The sequence below is a fragment of the Danio rerio genome, chromosome 3 (genome assembly GCF_052040795.2).
Source record: "Danio rerio strain M-AB ecotype USA chromosome 3, GRCz13ab, whole genome shotgun sequence".
In the NCBI taxonomy this organism is placed as follows: domain Eukaryota; kingdom Metazoa; phylum Chordata; class Actinopteri; order Cypriniformes; family Danionidae; genus Danio; species Danio rerio.
In genome coordinates, this window is record NC_141023.1 from 6,908,213 (window position 1) to 6,922,511 (window position 14,299).

General features: G+C 38.9%; 1 protein-coding gene across 1 annotated transcript in view; it reads right to left on the bottom strand.

The window, feature by feature from the left end:
- zgc:173517 overlaps window positions 1–14,299 on the bottom strand; it is a gene marked incomplete at its 3' end in the record, with an annotated part of 30,810 nt that overhangs the window by 4,473 nt on the left and 12,038 nt on the right. The window contains 2 exon segments of the mRNA NM_001110529.1: window positions 13,330–13,470; window positions 13,807–14,135. Of these exon segments, the coding sequence (NP_001103999.1) occupies window positions 13,330–13,470; window positions 13,807–14,135 (470 nt within the window).

Genomic DNA, 14,299 nt, shown 5'->3' on the forward strand with positions numbered 1-14,299 from the left:
TGGCAAGCGGAGTCCTCAGCCGTCAGATGTCACTTCACAGCAAAAGGCGCTAATCCCGTCACGTCTGTGTTTTTGAGGCTGCTTGCTCACTTATTCTGATCGGATATAAACCTGATCGCTCAGACCACTTCAGAGGGGGATGCATTCCAGATGAAGCTGGATAGCTATTATTAGTTTTTGAACAAAATTATTATAAACTAAATAAATTATGACCTGGAGAAAATCTGACCTGCGCCTGAAACACCTGTAGGTGGGCTTTTACAGCCAAAATTCTATTAAAACATGTTTACTATCAGCATAAAACATGTTCTGACTTTTCAGACCTGTAGCCAGGGGTGTTCGGGTGGTTTGGAAAACCCACCCCTCACTGACAAAGGTCCAGAATTTGTCCCAAATGAGCTCATTGGTCCTATTTTCATCCTATTTTTACTGCTATGCCATCATATATAATGAAAATATGAGTTTCCATCCAAAAAAGGCTTTATTGTTTTTACCAAAGAGGCTAGAAAAAATCTGAATTAATTATTATTGTCAATATTATTATTATTATTATGTTTTAATTATTATTTTTTATTGAACTGGCCAAACTGTGACTGAGGACAGTTGAATGTGCTGGCCAGTTTGTTTTTTGTCTAATTAATGATTGTGAAAAATACTTTAACAGATTGCTATTTTTTTCCTAATGACATATGATGTAATGAATTTGTATTTTAAAAATTAGTCTTGTTTGAGTTTTTTAACTGCAATTTTTAGGAAATAATTTTAGTACATCAAAAAGTGTGGTTATGATGACATTTGACTAGCTATTCCAGCTAAAAAATAATGCAGTATTTAAATCTCATAGTTAAATAGAAACTGAGGCGTATAACTGCAAAGAGGTCCACTTTTTGAGAAAAAAAGAACCATCCCTTTCACCAGGCTGGCTACGGGCCTGCACAGTATATATATATATATATATATATATATATATATATATATATATATATATATATATATATATATATATATATATATACATACTAGGGGTGTAACGATACACTCAGCTCACGATACAATGTGTATCAGGATATAATGTTCACGATTCGATATGTTTCACGATATTTGGAATAAAAATTTAAAATTAAACTAAAATGCAAATTTTATTTAAAAAAATGTAATTACCTAGCAAATTATTTTTTATGCATTTCTTTTGTTTCAACTTGTTAAACTGAACCTTCTTTAAGAAAATAAATTAAACAGGACTGTCTCTGGAAAATAAAACAATTAAAAAACTTCTTATAAAATATTATTGAAATTATTCAATTCAATTGAATTTAACAGTAAGAGCTTAAGGCTTTGCTTGGTCACTTGCGTTTTTTGTGTGTGCAATCTACATTTCCAGGTAATCAGCAGTTCTATAAAATAATCCTGAACTGATGTGTGTCTGTCTGAGAGGTTTTTATGGATGGCTGTCTTCATGTTGGGCATGATGAGTGACAGGGTGGCCGTCTTTTCATTACACAGGACGGTCGTGACTCTTTTCAGCAGTTTAGGCAGGTTTACTATTTCTTCGGCGTCGCTGATGTCGACGCTATCAAGTGTATCATGTTGACGTGCATTGTTGTGTACCTCTGTACTCAAAAGAGTTCATGCTCGTCGTATTCATAACTCTAAAATGCGATATGATTATTTAAATAATGTGCACGCTTTCGGTTTCATTTCCACTTTCATACTTCCCACGCGACTCCTGAACGATTACTCTGTTCCACAAACTGAATGTTGTTTACTACTTTATTACCTGTTAGTCACAACCTGCAGGTTCTGTTCACTGAAGCAGACGCGCGCGCGTCTATCATATTCCGCCCTCTGTAGTAACAGCTCACGGTCAGCTCACGTCATGTGTCATTTTGCGTCCGCCAATACATCATTATATGAAGACAGAATGATATTTTAGGGTGAATTGTACCTTATAAATACAGTATGTGACTCTTTCAACACCATTAGGAGGTATCCATGTCGCTGTGCAAAGTATGTAAATCACTGTGAAGACTAAAACTTAGGCTATGTTTGACCCAGTATGCGTGTCAAAAAGCAATGAATGTACAACCGAAATGTTGCCAGACGTCTGATTTTGAGAGGATGGGCCATCCTCTATTTCAGCTCCACTCATCTTGGTCTGCTAACATTACTGCTGCTGCAATCTGAACTCACGTGCGACAGCAGGTGGAACGTAGCTCACGTGCAAACAGCTCAACTAATAAGAGAAAACGGACGTCATATCGTAATCAAATCGTCATAACGCCACGATGCATATTATGACATTTTTGCATCGCAATAAATCATACGATAAATCGTTACACCCCTAATATATATATATATATATATATATATATATATATATATATATATATATATATATATATAAACACTTTGACCATTGTGCTAACATTATGCGTGTTGTTAAGTCACATGTAGCTGTTCTTATGTTCTTTACAGGTTTCCTGAGAGGAAGAACAGTCTGTCTACTGTTTCAGGCTTTAGAGATGCTCTATGGCAGGTTATAATGTGCACCTGCACTGAACACTCTCTCAGAATGGGCACTGGTTGCAGGAACACAGAGGTATTGTTTAGCAAGTTTGCTGAGCCTAGGAAAGAGAGTCTCATTAGCCTTCCACCAGTGAAGTGGGTCTGTGTCTGAATCTACATCAGGAGACATCAAATAGGCTGTCAGCACGGCTTCGACCTTGTCTGCTTCTGATTGAATGACAGGTTGTAATGCTGCTGCCTTTAAAAAGATACAGTGGAAGTAAAGGACTGAACATGGAAACTGTAAAGCCTAATTTAACCCAATGCGTGAAGTTGTGGACGTATATATTCATCTTAAAACGTAAATTCTAATTAACTGAAAAATCAAAAGAATCGCCCAGCCCTACGAGCATGTTATTAATATGAGCTCAAAAAGTTCATTATTTCAAATATAGACGTGATCGCGAGCTCTCTGGACAAAGTGAAACCGCTCACGCTTTAGACGGGCTTAATGGCTTTGTGGCTGTATATCAAGACGACAACAAGGTTAGTTTGAGCTCGGGTTGAGTATAGCTCGTTATTATATGTGTATATTATTACGCTGTAATGTCTCAGCAGTGTATTTAAAAATGGCGCTTAGTTTTAAATCTCCTGCTTCTGCAAATGATGCTTCTCTGTAAACCAATAGCGTTCAGCTGTGTGTCTAGCGCCGCCTTATGGTACCCTTTGGGCCAGTTGGTACCCTTTGCAAAGGGTGACCGAAAAGTAGTATGTTACAGTTCGCTTTTAGGTACCCTTTGACAGTGGAAATGGCCATAAAAGCGTACCGAACCACTCAATGGAAACGGGTCATTATGGTCTTAAATTCCAATAAACTGATTAAGTTTTAATACTTTAAGACCCCACAGACACTGATTGTAGTTTCTATTAAAACCTTACCAGACTCAAATTTTATTCGAAGATTGTTTTGAATATGCATTGATTGATAAATAAATTATTTCCATCCCATTCCAGACTAAAGAAAGAAATAAAAAAGCACTATGGGCTAACCTAGAGCATATAATGCTGCAAAATGCATTAAACATTGACCAAACTTTGATTCTTCCTCAAAAAGATAATAAAACAAACCAGGAAAACACAACGAGCTGTTATATACACAAGTCTATATAGTTTGTGAATTATGACTTACTATACAAACAATTTTTACAGCACATTAATAATTATTTTTAGCTTATCAATTTTACAGCCAATTATTGACATTTCATATTTCCGTAATACTTTAAAATAATTTTAGCCCATGAGTTCAGAATCAGAATAATTACATAAATATTACATAAATTATTTGTTATTCATAGTTCAAAACTTACTAATGCCTTAATAAATTTAAAAAAAAAAAATGTAAAATCCAGAGCTGTTCTTGTTAACATTAATGTAATAATTTAACATGAACATTACGTTAAATATTGTGTACAAAGATGAATATCACAATGAATGTATTATTGTTTGTTGATGTTAGTAAAGGCATTAATCAACCTTTATCTTATATATATATATATATATATATATATATATATATATATATATATATATATATATATATATATATATATATATATAAATTATTTTAAAGTGTTTTACATAATTCTACTATGGTGAAATGAAAAAGCTCTGCATACTGTAGTAAACATGAGTTTTTACTGCAGTAAACTGTGCTGTGTTGTAATATAGTTGTTGTAAATGTAGTACAGTGTTGGTGTTTTGTATTTATACTACACTATTTCCTATAAATGACTGCAGTATTTGTCCATGAGGGTGAAATGAGTGAACACAGCATTTCATTTGCCGCTAATAAAGATCAGACAAATCCTGAAGTATAAGAATGTGTGAAAGTAAACAGGAATCATAACCTGTGCTTTTACCGCGAGAAGCTTTTACATCGAGAGCTTTAATAAAGAGGTTAGTGGCCAAAACCAAGCAAAAACAAAGCTGAAAACCGACACTGAAGAGGAACACAGCCGAGAGAAAAACACTTGAATATTGAGAAAGTAGGAATCTGAACTAATAAATAAGGAGAGAAACACAACGTTACCTGTTTACATATGAACACGGTAAAAGTCCGCTATTCCTGATCGCTTTCACAGAGGAATTGACAGTCAAGAGCCAGGATATAATGAAGAAAGGCAGGAGTTGTGTCGTGTTCGCTAAATAATCTCTCTAGAGTTGATAAAAGCTGAAGTGTAGCCTCTTTGTTTCTTCTCATCTTCAACACGAGTTTAATGTTGCTTGTTCTGAGCTTTTCCTCCAGCGCCTCCGCTATCAGTGTGCTGTGTACTACTGCCATCTAGAGGACAATCACAGCAACAGCGACTTACAGCGGTCACCGGGCTCCAGCAGGAAATCAGCTTCAGTAAATTATTTCAGAATCAATGTTAAGCAGACAATAAATACATAAAGAACTATCAACAAAAACATTTAATACAACTTCTTTTTTCAGTTCAACTCATCATAGGACAAACAAAACCAGTTTAATTGCTGCAGACACCACACATAAAATAATACTATATTGAGCGGAGTGAAGCAGCAAGAAAATATCAAGTTTTGGCATCGAAACTAAAACAGGTGTGTTTAACTTACTCATTAGGCAGCAAAAACCTTTAATTAATATTTTAAGTTCTCTGAATTTAACATTTTAATTTGTTTAAATGATTCATCACACTGTAAAAAGTGATTCGTTACATAAACCGAGTAAACCAATTGCCTTAAAAGCAACAAGTTGACTTCACAAAGATAATGTAAGTAAACCCATTGTAACTTGGAGCTGTTCAGTTGACTTCATTTGTATAATTATGCTAATTGAACTCACTTTTTAAAGTAAACTAATCCCTTTTTACAGTGTCAGACTATTTTAGCATGTCTGTTTTCCAATAACCACTGTAATTATTACAATATTACATATTTGGTGCTTCATTAAGTTGATCAGATCTACAATTATAGCCTGTGTTGAATTGAGAAGACACACTGGAGTCTGGAGGAGCAGATTTATCTTACTGTATGTCATTTTGCTGGATACAGAAAAGCTGGAAAAACCCAAATATAATAAATATATATTGGTGTATTGAGAAAAAAAGTGATTAGTTTACTTTATTATTTAAAAAGTGAGATCAATTAGCATAATTATACAAATGAAGTCAACTTAACAGCTTCAAGTTACAATGAGTTTACTTACATTATCTTCGTGAAGTCAACTTGTTTCTTTTAAGGCAATTATAAATATTAGTTTGTAAATGCTCTGTTCTTGTAATGTGTTTTGTTTTAACATTGGTCTGACATCTGAATGAACACTGTGTGAATAAATGTCTTGATTTTGGTCATAAAACATAAAGTAACATTATTAAAATACATCAAATCATAATTTTAGAGTATTTGTACGAGTCAGGATTCAAACTCAGGCCATTTGCAGCACAGTTACTTTGTGCACACAATAGCCCACTAGGCTACATGAGACACCCTGTCAGTCAAACGCAGATTCGCCAGGTCTCGAAACGCTTCTGAAATGACCAAAGCTTTGAATCGCTTTATTTACGTGACCAGGGGCCTCATCTAAAAAGACTTTTGTCGAATCAGACCAAAACATTGCGTATGAAAAAGCAGTAAATGTGTGTATGCATTGATCAATTCAGATGTATGAAACACTGAGTACGGGGAATACTACGCATACTCCTTTGTACATCTAAATTAATGTGAAACTGAGTGCAAGTGCATGAGTGCAAAACCCCTCCCCGCCTCCTCCCATGTATAAATATAGTGATGACTTCACTTTGGCAAAACTAAACGAAAAAGCAAAGGCAAAAGCAAGCAAGAAGAGAAACTTCACAGAGTGTGAATTGGAGGTGCTCCTATCAGAGGTAAACTGGAGAAAAACTGTTATTTGCAAGTTTGTCCTCCGGAATTAATAACGAAAGAAAAAAAATAAGAGAGTGGGAGAGTTTAGCTGACGCGGTTAATGCAGTGGGGTCTGAACATCACACTGAGAGTGAATTTAAAAAGGAATGGTCCGATGTAAAGGTGCAGATTAACAGGAGAACAGCGGCACATCGTCAAAGTGTGAACCAAACAGGTGGGGGAACAGGGGATGCTGAACTAACACCCTTTGAGGAGAGAGTTGCCTCAATTGTAGGCGACACTTTACTGTCTAAAGTAGTATCCGTGTCTGTGGGAGACACAGATGTATTAGAGCAGGGGTGTCAAACTCAATTCCTGGAGGGCCGAAGCCCTGCACAGTTTAGTTCCAAGCCTGCTCCAACACACTTACCTGTAGGTTTCAAACAAGCCAGAAGGACTCAATTAGTTTGATCAGGTGTGTTTAATTAGGGTTGGAACTAAACTGTGCAGAGCTGCGGCCCTTCTGGAACTGAGTTTGACACCTGTGTATTAGAGGAACACTTTGTTAGGGCGATATAGCAGCACTCCTCCGCTCTTATCAAGGCAGCGCCATCGGCATTTCAGCTGCCCAATTGCCAGCTGACCAAGTATGAAAGTGGGCATCATTGTATTTGCGCTCTTGGTCAGTTTGTGGGTTGTTGAGGGAGGTTAACAGCCACGTCTTTAATGGATAACCGCGGTCTCCTGATACTCAGTAAATAAATTTGCTCAAAAAAAAAAAACTTAGCTGGAATAACATCTTTAAATACATTACTCACCTAGAAGCCACCCATCGCACACCCTGCCACCTTGCAGCGGCTGCAATGGCTAATAAGCCAGTCATCATCGTGTGCCAGAAAATCTCTGTGATTCTTAAAGGGCCATGAAACCCCCTTGTTTCAGCAGGGTGTTTTCACACCTCTACTTTGGGAAAAAGTCAGAAAAGTGGGCGTGTCCAGCTCTGTTTAGGGGGGAGTGTCGGAGGAACTAAAGTGGGATGGTGTGGGAGTGTCTATTTGGGCGCGCGCGAGTTTCAGAGTCAAAATACACACACAGGAGAAAGTGATGGTGTTTAACCTACATGGACATCTGTAGTCGAATTATTTGCCAAATTATTAAATGTTGGACTTTAACTGCAGTTTGGCTCTTTCATTCAGGGAATTCATTCATGCCCCTCGCGACAAACGAGATATTTGATTCGAGGAACTGCTCTAAGCGTGTATTTTTCATGCAATGTTTGATACCGCACGGCGAATGAGAGAAAAAAACCTCAGCATTTCCCGGAAACTTAGATGCACACGGCAGGTAGCGTCAGAAAGCCGCGTGTGTTATTCCAGTCACAAAATGCGGTAAAAACCCTACACGAGGTTAAAGTTTGGTTGTGGTGCTAACATGTTTACACTCAGTGCAATAGTTAACTTAATTCGATACGAACAAACTGAATAAACAAAGAGCGCTGGTCGCTCACTTACCAAATCTGTAGAGACAGGACAATCACCAGCAACTAGAGCCGCGTCTTCATTAAGAGGAGACTACAAGCGAATCCAGATCTCAGCGTTTGCAGATGAGAACAGCTCTCAGGTAAACAATAATCCTCCTTAGACACGTAAGTTATTGTTGTCGAGCGTCGCGTACACTGTTAATCCACACGTGACTCCAGCTGAGCTCTCACAGAGAGAAAATGAAAACGAAACTTAACTGCAGCAAACTATAAAAGCAACACTTCACGCTTGTTTTGCCAACACAACGTGGCGTCTCTGTGGCGTAAACACGGTGAAGCTAATGAATATTAATGAAGTTGCACAATACAGCGTGTGATTGGTTTGAACCAAGCCTTACTCATGCATTAATGCATCACACTGTAAGACGTAATAAGACACACTCTGGCACAGACGTCCAGTCTGCACGCTGGAATACACGCTATTATGTCATGACCGTGACGCAGCTTCAAAAATTTGTTTCAAACCGGAAGTACGAATTTACTTGAAATAACGCAAAAACAACCAATTTACACTTTTTAGTGAAATATAGGTGTCCTAATAGTGTTTTTAGCAGTGTGGGACACATATACGACTGTCAACAGCTCAAAACATGTGTTTTGGTGTTTCGTGACCCTTTAAAAACATGTTCCCATCAGATTCGACCTTTGACAATCTCCATAAGGCCAACACTGCCATTGCCAGAGACTAAGGGTTGTATACATTTGCAAATGCTTTTATATGTTCAAAATAACAAAGTTGGTTAAAAAAATATAGTCAATTAACCCATTTTATCAATTATAAATGAATAGCAATGTTTTTCACGTGTTAGTGCGATACTTTGTAGTGTGAAATATAACACTATTGCCTCTAGGAGTCGCCAATGGAAATAAAACAAACACACTTTTTGTGCGTACACCAGGTTTCACGCTCACGTTTGGATTTACTAACGATGAAATAAACACGTTAATGTGCGTTGGTTTGCGCCAACTTCAAGTCTGGCGTACGTGTATTTCTTGTGTGTGTTTGAGCTTCATATCATCCAGCCCTAACGATGCGTTTTCCTTGCCGTGTTAGACCCTTTCCTTGTTTTATTGTTTATTCTTGTCTGCTGCCTGCCTTTTGACTCTCCGCCTGTTGTATGACCACGACCCTGGATTTGCCTGTATACATCCTTGCTTGACTGACCATTCTCTTGTAATAAACCTGCATGTGGATCTGCAATGACCTGGAAATGAAATAAAGGAATATTTGTAACACAAAGTATTTGAATGTTACTTTAATTTGTTTCCTACTGTCGCTCACAAGGTTAAACCATATTTTATAAAACTGCATGCAACATTGTACTGAGTGGGCTAGGACAAATAACTGAGCAAATCTGTAATTTAGAAAGAGTTACTCTGTCTGTTTGATCTGCTTTAACTATTTCTATCAAATGCTGACGGCTTGACAACATTCCTCCATATACCAATGAACAAAACAAAAACACCATTCAGAAACATCTTGCAAGAGTCGCGCTTGCATGGCTTCAGCTGTGTCCTCTTCATTTCTGTGTCTGACTCTGAACTGAATGAACTGGCACTGTAGGGAGACGACACGCATCACGCTGCCCTCAATTAGGAAGTAAAAACAGAAGTGACTGGTGTGGCGGATGAAAGTGAGGACCAGGGGGTGGATGCTCCCCTCACTATTCTGCCGCCTCAGTCACCTCTATGGACGTGCCAGCGTTGACAGCATGCAAGAGAGGCATGATGTTTCCTGATGACGTGGAGCTGGGTATAAAGCTTGTTTGGCATGCTGTCCAAGGAGAGAGCCCTGAGCTCATAAGTTCCTCGAGCACAGGGCTCCCTCCTGTTTGCAGGGCAAGAGGGGAGTTTGAGCTCAGGTAAGTCTTGAGAACCCAACCAGCCTAGCCCATCTTATTTAGAGTTGATGACAGATTATAAAATGCTATTTAGAGATAGGCTGCTGGATAGGAGCTCGACTATAGTGCTGATTTAGATTGATCAATGCACTTATGATGCATGTTTTTGGACTGTGAGAGGAAACCGGAGAACTTGGGGGAACCCACCCTAGCATGGGAAGAACATGTAAACTCCGCACAGGAGGAGTAGGGGTGGAAGGAGGGGGATTCTTCTAGGTGATTGGTACTCAATAGGCGGACTCAAATAAATCTGGACCGATGCCAAAACCAGCATGCTAATTTATTCATAATCCAAATGAGTTTTCAATGAAGTGCGCAATCGTGATTCCGCGATATATCTTTGAGGATTCTACTCCGTTTGGCTGCTTCAACTATGTCCAATCACAGCAGTTGTAACAGCCAGCATTGCTACAGCATTATGACAACTACGTCACTTGCTCACTCACGTGCTCTTGCGCACTCCATGCGGTCAGTTTTATCTACCATCACAGACGAACAGGCATTCTCATCATTTCCGAACAGTGTGAATATCGCTAACTTAATTATTGCAAACTGAACGTGAAAACGGCGTGCTCAAAACTTCCTGTTAAAAAGAAATGTAAGTTGAATATGAAAACCGTGAGTTTAAGACGGAGTTAACAGATAATTTTGCATTTGTGCTTCCCACAGACAATGCACAACTCATAGTCTTTGTCAGCTATTTTTATTAAGAAAAGCGATCATTTTTTGAAGATTTTTGGGTCTCACAAACCTCCATGGACATACAAGGAGAGATGAAGAAGTGACACGGATGCTTAGAGACAGAGATAGACCTGAAGCATGTTGCTTCCGTTGCTACTGTTAGCGCACCAAGTATGATTAGAAGAGAGAGGGGATTAGTGTCACGCTTTACAACTCACCATCCTGACCTCATGGCATACCACTGCATAATTCTCCAGATGGTTCTGTGTGCCAGTCTTGGTGAAAGGTACTCAGATGTAATGATAAAAGTGATGAAACTTGTCAACTGTCTGAGAGCATCCTCTGCTCTGCAACATCGTTTGTTGCGCTCATTTCTACTAGAAGTAAATGCAACGTTTGATGATTTGCTTTTTCAAAACAATGTCCAATGGCTTAGTAAGGGCAAGGTACTGGAGAGGTTTTGGCCACTGCGGAAAAGAGCTGGAGACATTTCATTTGGATCAGAAGAGTGCAAAAGCCAAAACATTTGTGAATTTCATGAATAAGAAATGGAAGTTGTTGCTGTTCCAGCTGACATTACTTCCCATCTCAATGACCTTAATGTGAAGCTCCAGGGCAAAAACAGACCTCATGTCAGCTGTCTGTGCTTTCCAGAGAAAGCCGGAGGTGTTCAAATGTGACTTAAAGGGCCATGAAACCCCCTCGTTTCAGCAGGGTGTTTTCACACCTCTACTTTGAAAAAAGTCAGAAAAGTGGGCGTGTTCAGCTCTGTTTAGGGGGGAGTGTCGGAGGAACTAAAGTGGGATGGTGTGGGAGTGTATATTTGGGCACGCGTGAGTTTCAGTCAAAATACACACACAGGAGAAAGTGATGGTGTTTAACCTACATGGACATCTGTAGTCGAATTATTTGCCAAATTTTTAAATGTTGGACTTTAATAGCAGTTTGGCTCTTTCATTCAGGGAATTCATTCATGTCCCTCGCGACAAACGAGATATTTGATTCGAGGAACTGCTCTAAGCGTGTATTTTTTATGCAATGTTTGATACCGCACGGCGAATGAGAGAAAAAAAAACTCTGCATTTCCCGGAAACTTAGATGCACACGGCAGGTAGCGTCAGAAAGCCGCGCGTGTTATTCCAGTCACTAAATGCGGTGCTATGTTTACCAAATATGTAGAAACAGGTCAATCACCAGCAACTAGAGCCGCGTCTTTATGAAGAGGAGACTAACGTTACAAGCGAATCCGGATTTCAGCGTTTGCAGATGAGAACAGCTCTCAGGTAAACAATGTTCCTCCTTAGACACGTAAGTTATTGTTGTCGAGCGTCGCGTACACTGTTAATCCACACGTGATCCAGCTGAGCTCACAGAGAGAAAATGAAAACGAAACTTAAAGGCAGCAAACTATAAAAGCAACACTTCACGCTTGTTTTGCCAACACAACGTGGCGTCTCTGTGGCGTAAACACGGTGACACTAATGAATATTAATGAAGTTGCACAATAGAGCGCGCTGACTGGTTTGAACCAAGCCTTACTCATGCATTAATGCATCACACTGTAAGACGTAATAAGACACACTCTGGCACAGACGCCCAGTCTGCACGCTGGAATACACGCTATTATGTCATGACCGTGACGCAGCTTCAAAAATTCGTTTCAAACAGGAAGTACGAATTTGCTTGAAATAACGCAAAAACAACCAATTTACACTTTTTAGTGAAATATAGGTGTCCTAATAGTGTTTTTAGCAGTGTGGGACACATATACAACTGTCAACAGCTCAAAACATGTGTTTTGGTGTTTCGTGACCCTTTAAATCAAAACTTGCTTCACTTTTCAAGACTTTTGGATCAGACAGCAGGAAAACATCTCCATCACAATTATGCTGAATTCCTGGAAAAACTGATTTAAAATGTCCAAACTCGATTTGAAGATTTCCATCTGGGAAAACTTGTTGCGCATAGAAAATCCATTTCTAGTCAAAAGTATTGCAGAATTCTCAACTGAAGCCATGAATATCTTCCCATGGGCAAATGCTGCTACTTTACAAACAGAGCTAATCAAGCTCCAAGAAAACCTGGCACTGCAGGAATCTCTCGGTGACCCCGTTACTTTCTGGACAAAATGGTTACTGCAGCAGGTGTTCCTCTTCTGCAGAAGATGGCCCTTCAGATTCTCACAATGTTTCCCTCAATGTACTGCTGGGACTCTGCCTTTTCAACCATGAGCATGGTGAAAAACTCATTCCGCAGCACACTCACCAATGAACAGCTACATCAGTGCCTCCACCTGGCCCTCACAACATTTATTCCCAAGTTTAAACAACTGGTGACACAAAGAAGGTGTCACCTTTCACACTAAAAGTTCTATCATGATATTTTTTTGTGTGTAGTTGGAAAGTTTTGATGATTGCCTTTTTTTGTTGGAGCTCTCTATTTGGAATTTGAGCGTTACTTTTCCGGACCTTGGACTAAATGAAAATTTGGTAACGGGACCTTTCAAATTTATATTTGAGTAACCCTGTTCTAGGCAAAGATAACTAAAGTAAGAAAGTCTGGTGATTTATAGTTTGTTAGGAATCATGCGTTGGTTAATGCGGGACCAGCAGTGATCAATCATAGGCACGAGCTCCCTATCAAAATTAGTTTATAAATAAACTTCACTAAGGTTAGCGGAGCCTGTTAGCTATCAGAGCCCGTTAAGATTTTTTTTTACAAATGAATCACGAACAAATTCTTTTGCAGCCCATAAACGCAATTACAGCTTTAAAAAAACACTGTGGACTACCACTTTAAGGTTTCTCTCCGGTGTGAGTCCTCTCATGTGTTTTCAGGCCTCCTAACTGTCTGAATCTTGTGTCGCAGTGTGAACACTTGTAAGGTTTCTCTCCAGTGTGAATCTTCTCGTGCTGTCTCAGATTTCCTGAATCAATAAATCTCTTATCACAGTGTGAACACTTGTAAGGTTTCTCTCCAGTGTGAGTCCTCTCATGTTGTCTCAGATTTCCTGAATCACTGAATCTCTTGTCACAGTACGAACACTTGTAAGGTTTCTCTCCAGTGTAAATCCTCACATGTTTTTTTAGGTTTCCTAAATCACTGAATCTCTTGTCGCAATGTGAACAAATGTAAGGTTTCTCTCCCGTGTGAATCCTCTCATGTTTTCTCAGATTACCTAAATCACTGAATCTCTTGTCACAGTCTGAACACTTGTAGGGTTTCTCTCCAGTGTGAACCCTGACATGTTTTCTTAGATCTCCTGAATCAGTGAATCTCTTATCGCAGTGTGAACACTTGTACGGTTTCTCTCCAGTGTGAACTCTCGCATGTGTTTTCATATGTGCAAACTGATTGAAACTCTTATTGCACAGTGAACAAATGTAAGGTTTCTCTCCAGTGTGAATTCTCTCATGTATTTTCAAATTTTCAGCCCTACAAAAGGTCTTGTTACACTCAAAGCACCTGTACTCTCCCACACCGGTGTGGATCTTCTGATGATTTCTTAAACTTTCTTGACGTGTAAAATTTTTTCCACACACAGAGCATGGATAAGGCTTCTCCTTTGTATGAACTCTAAGGTGGCTCTTCAGGTGCGAAGCCCTTAAAAATGTTTTTCCACACTGATCACATTTGTGTGTTTTCTCTCCAGTGTGGATTTTCATGTGTTTTTTAAGGTTTGATGATACTCTGAAACTTTTCCCACACTGAGTACATGTGAACGGTTTCTCTCCAGTGTGAATCCTCATGTGATTATTAAGGTTTGATGATTCTCTGAAACTCTTCCCAC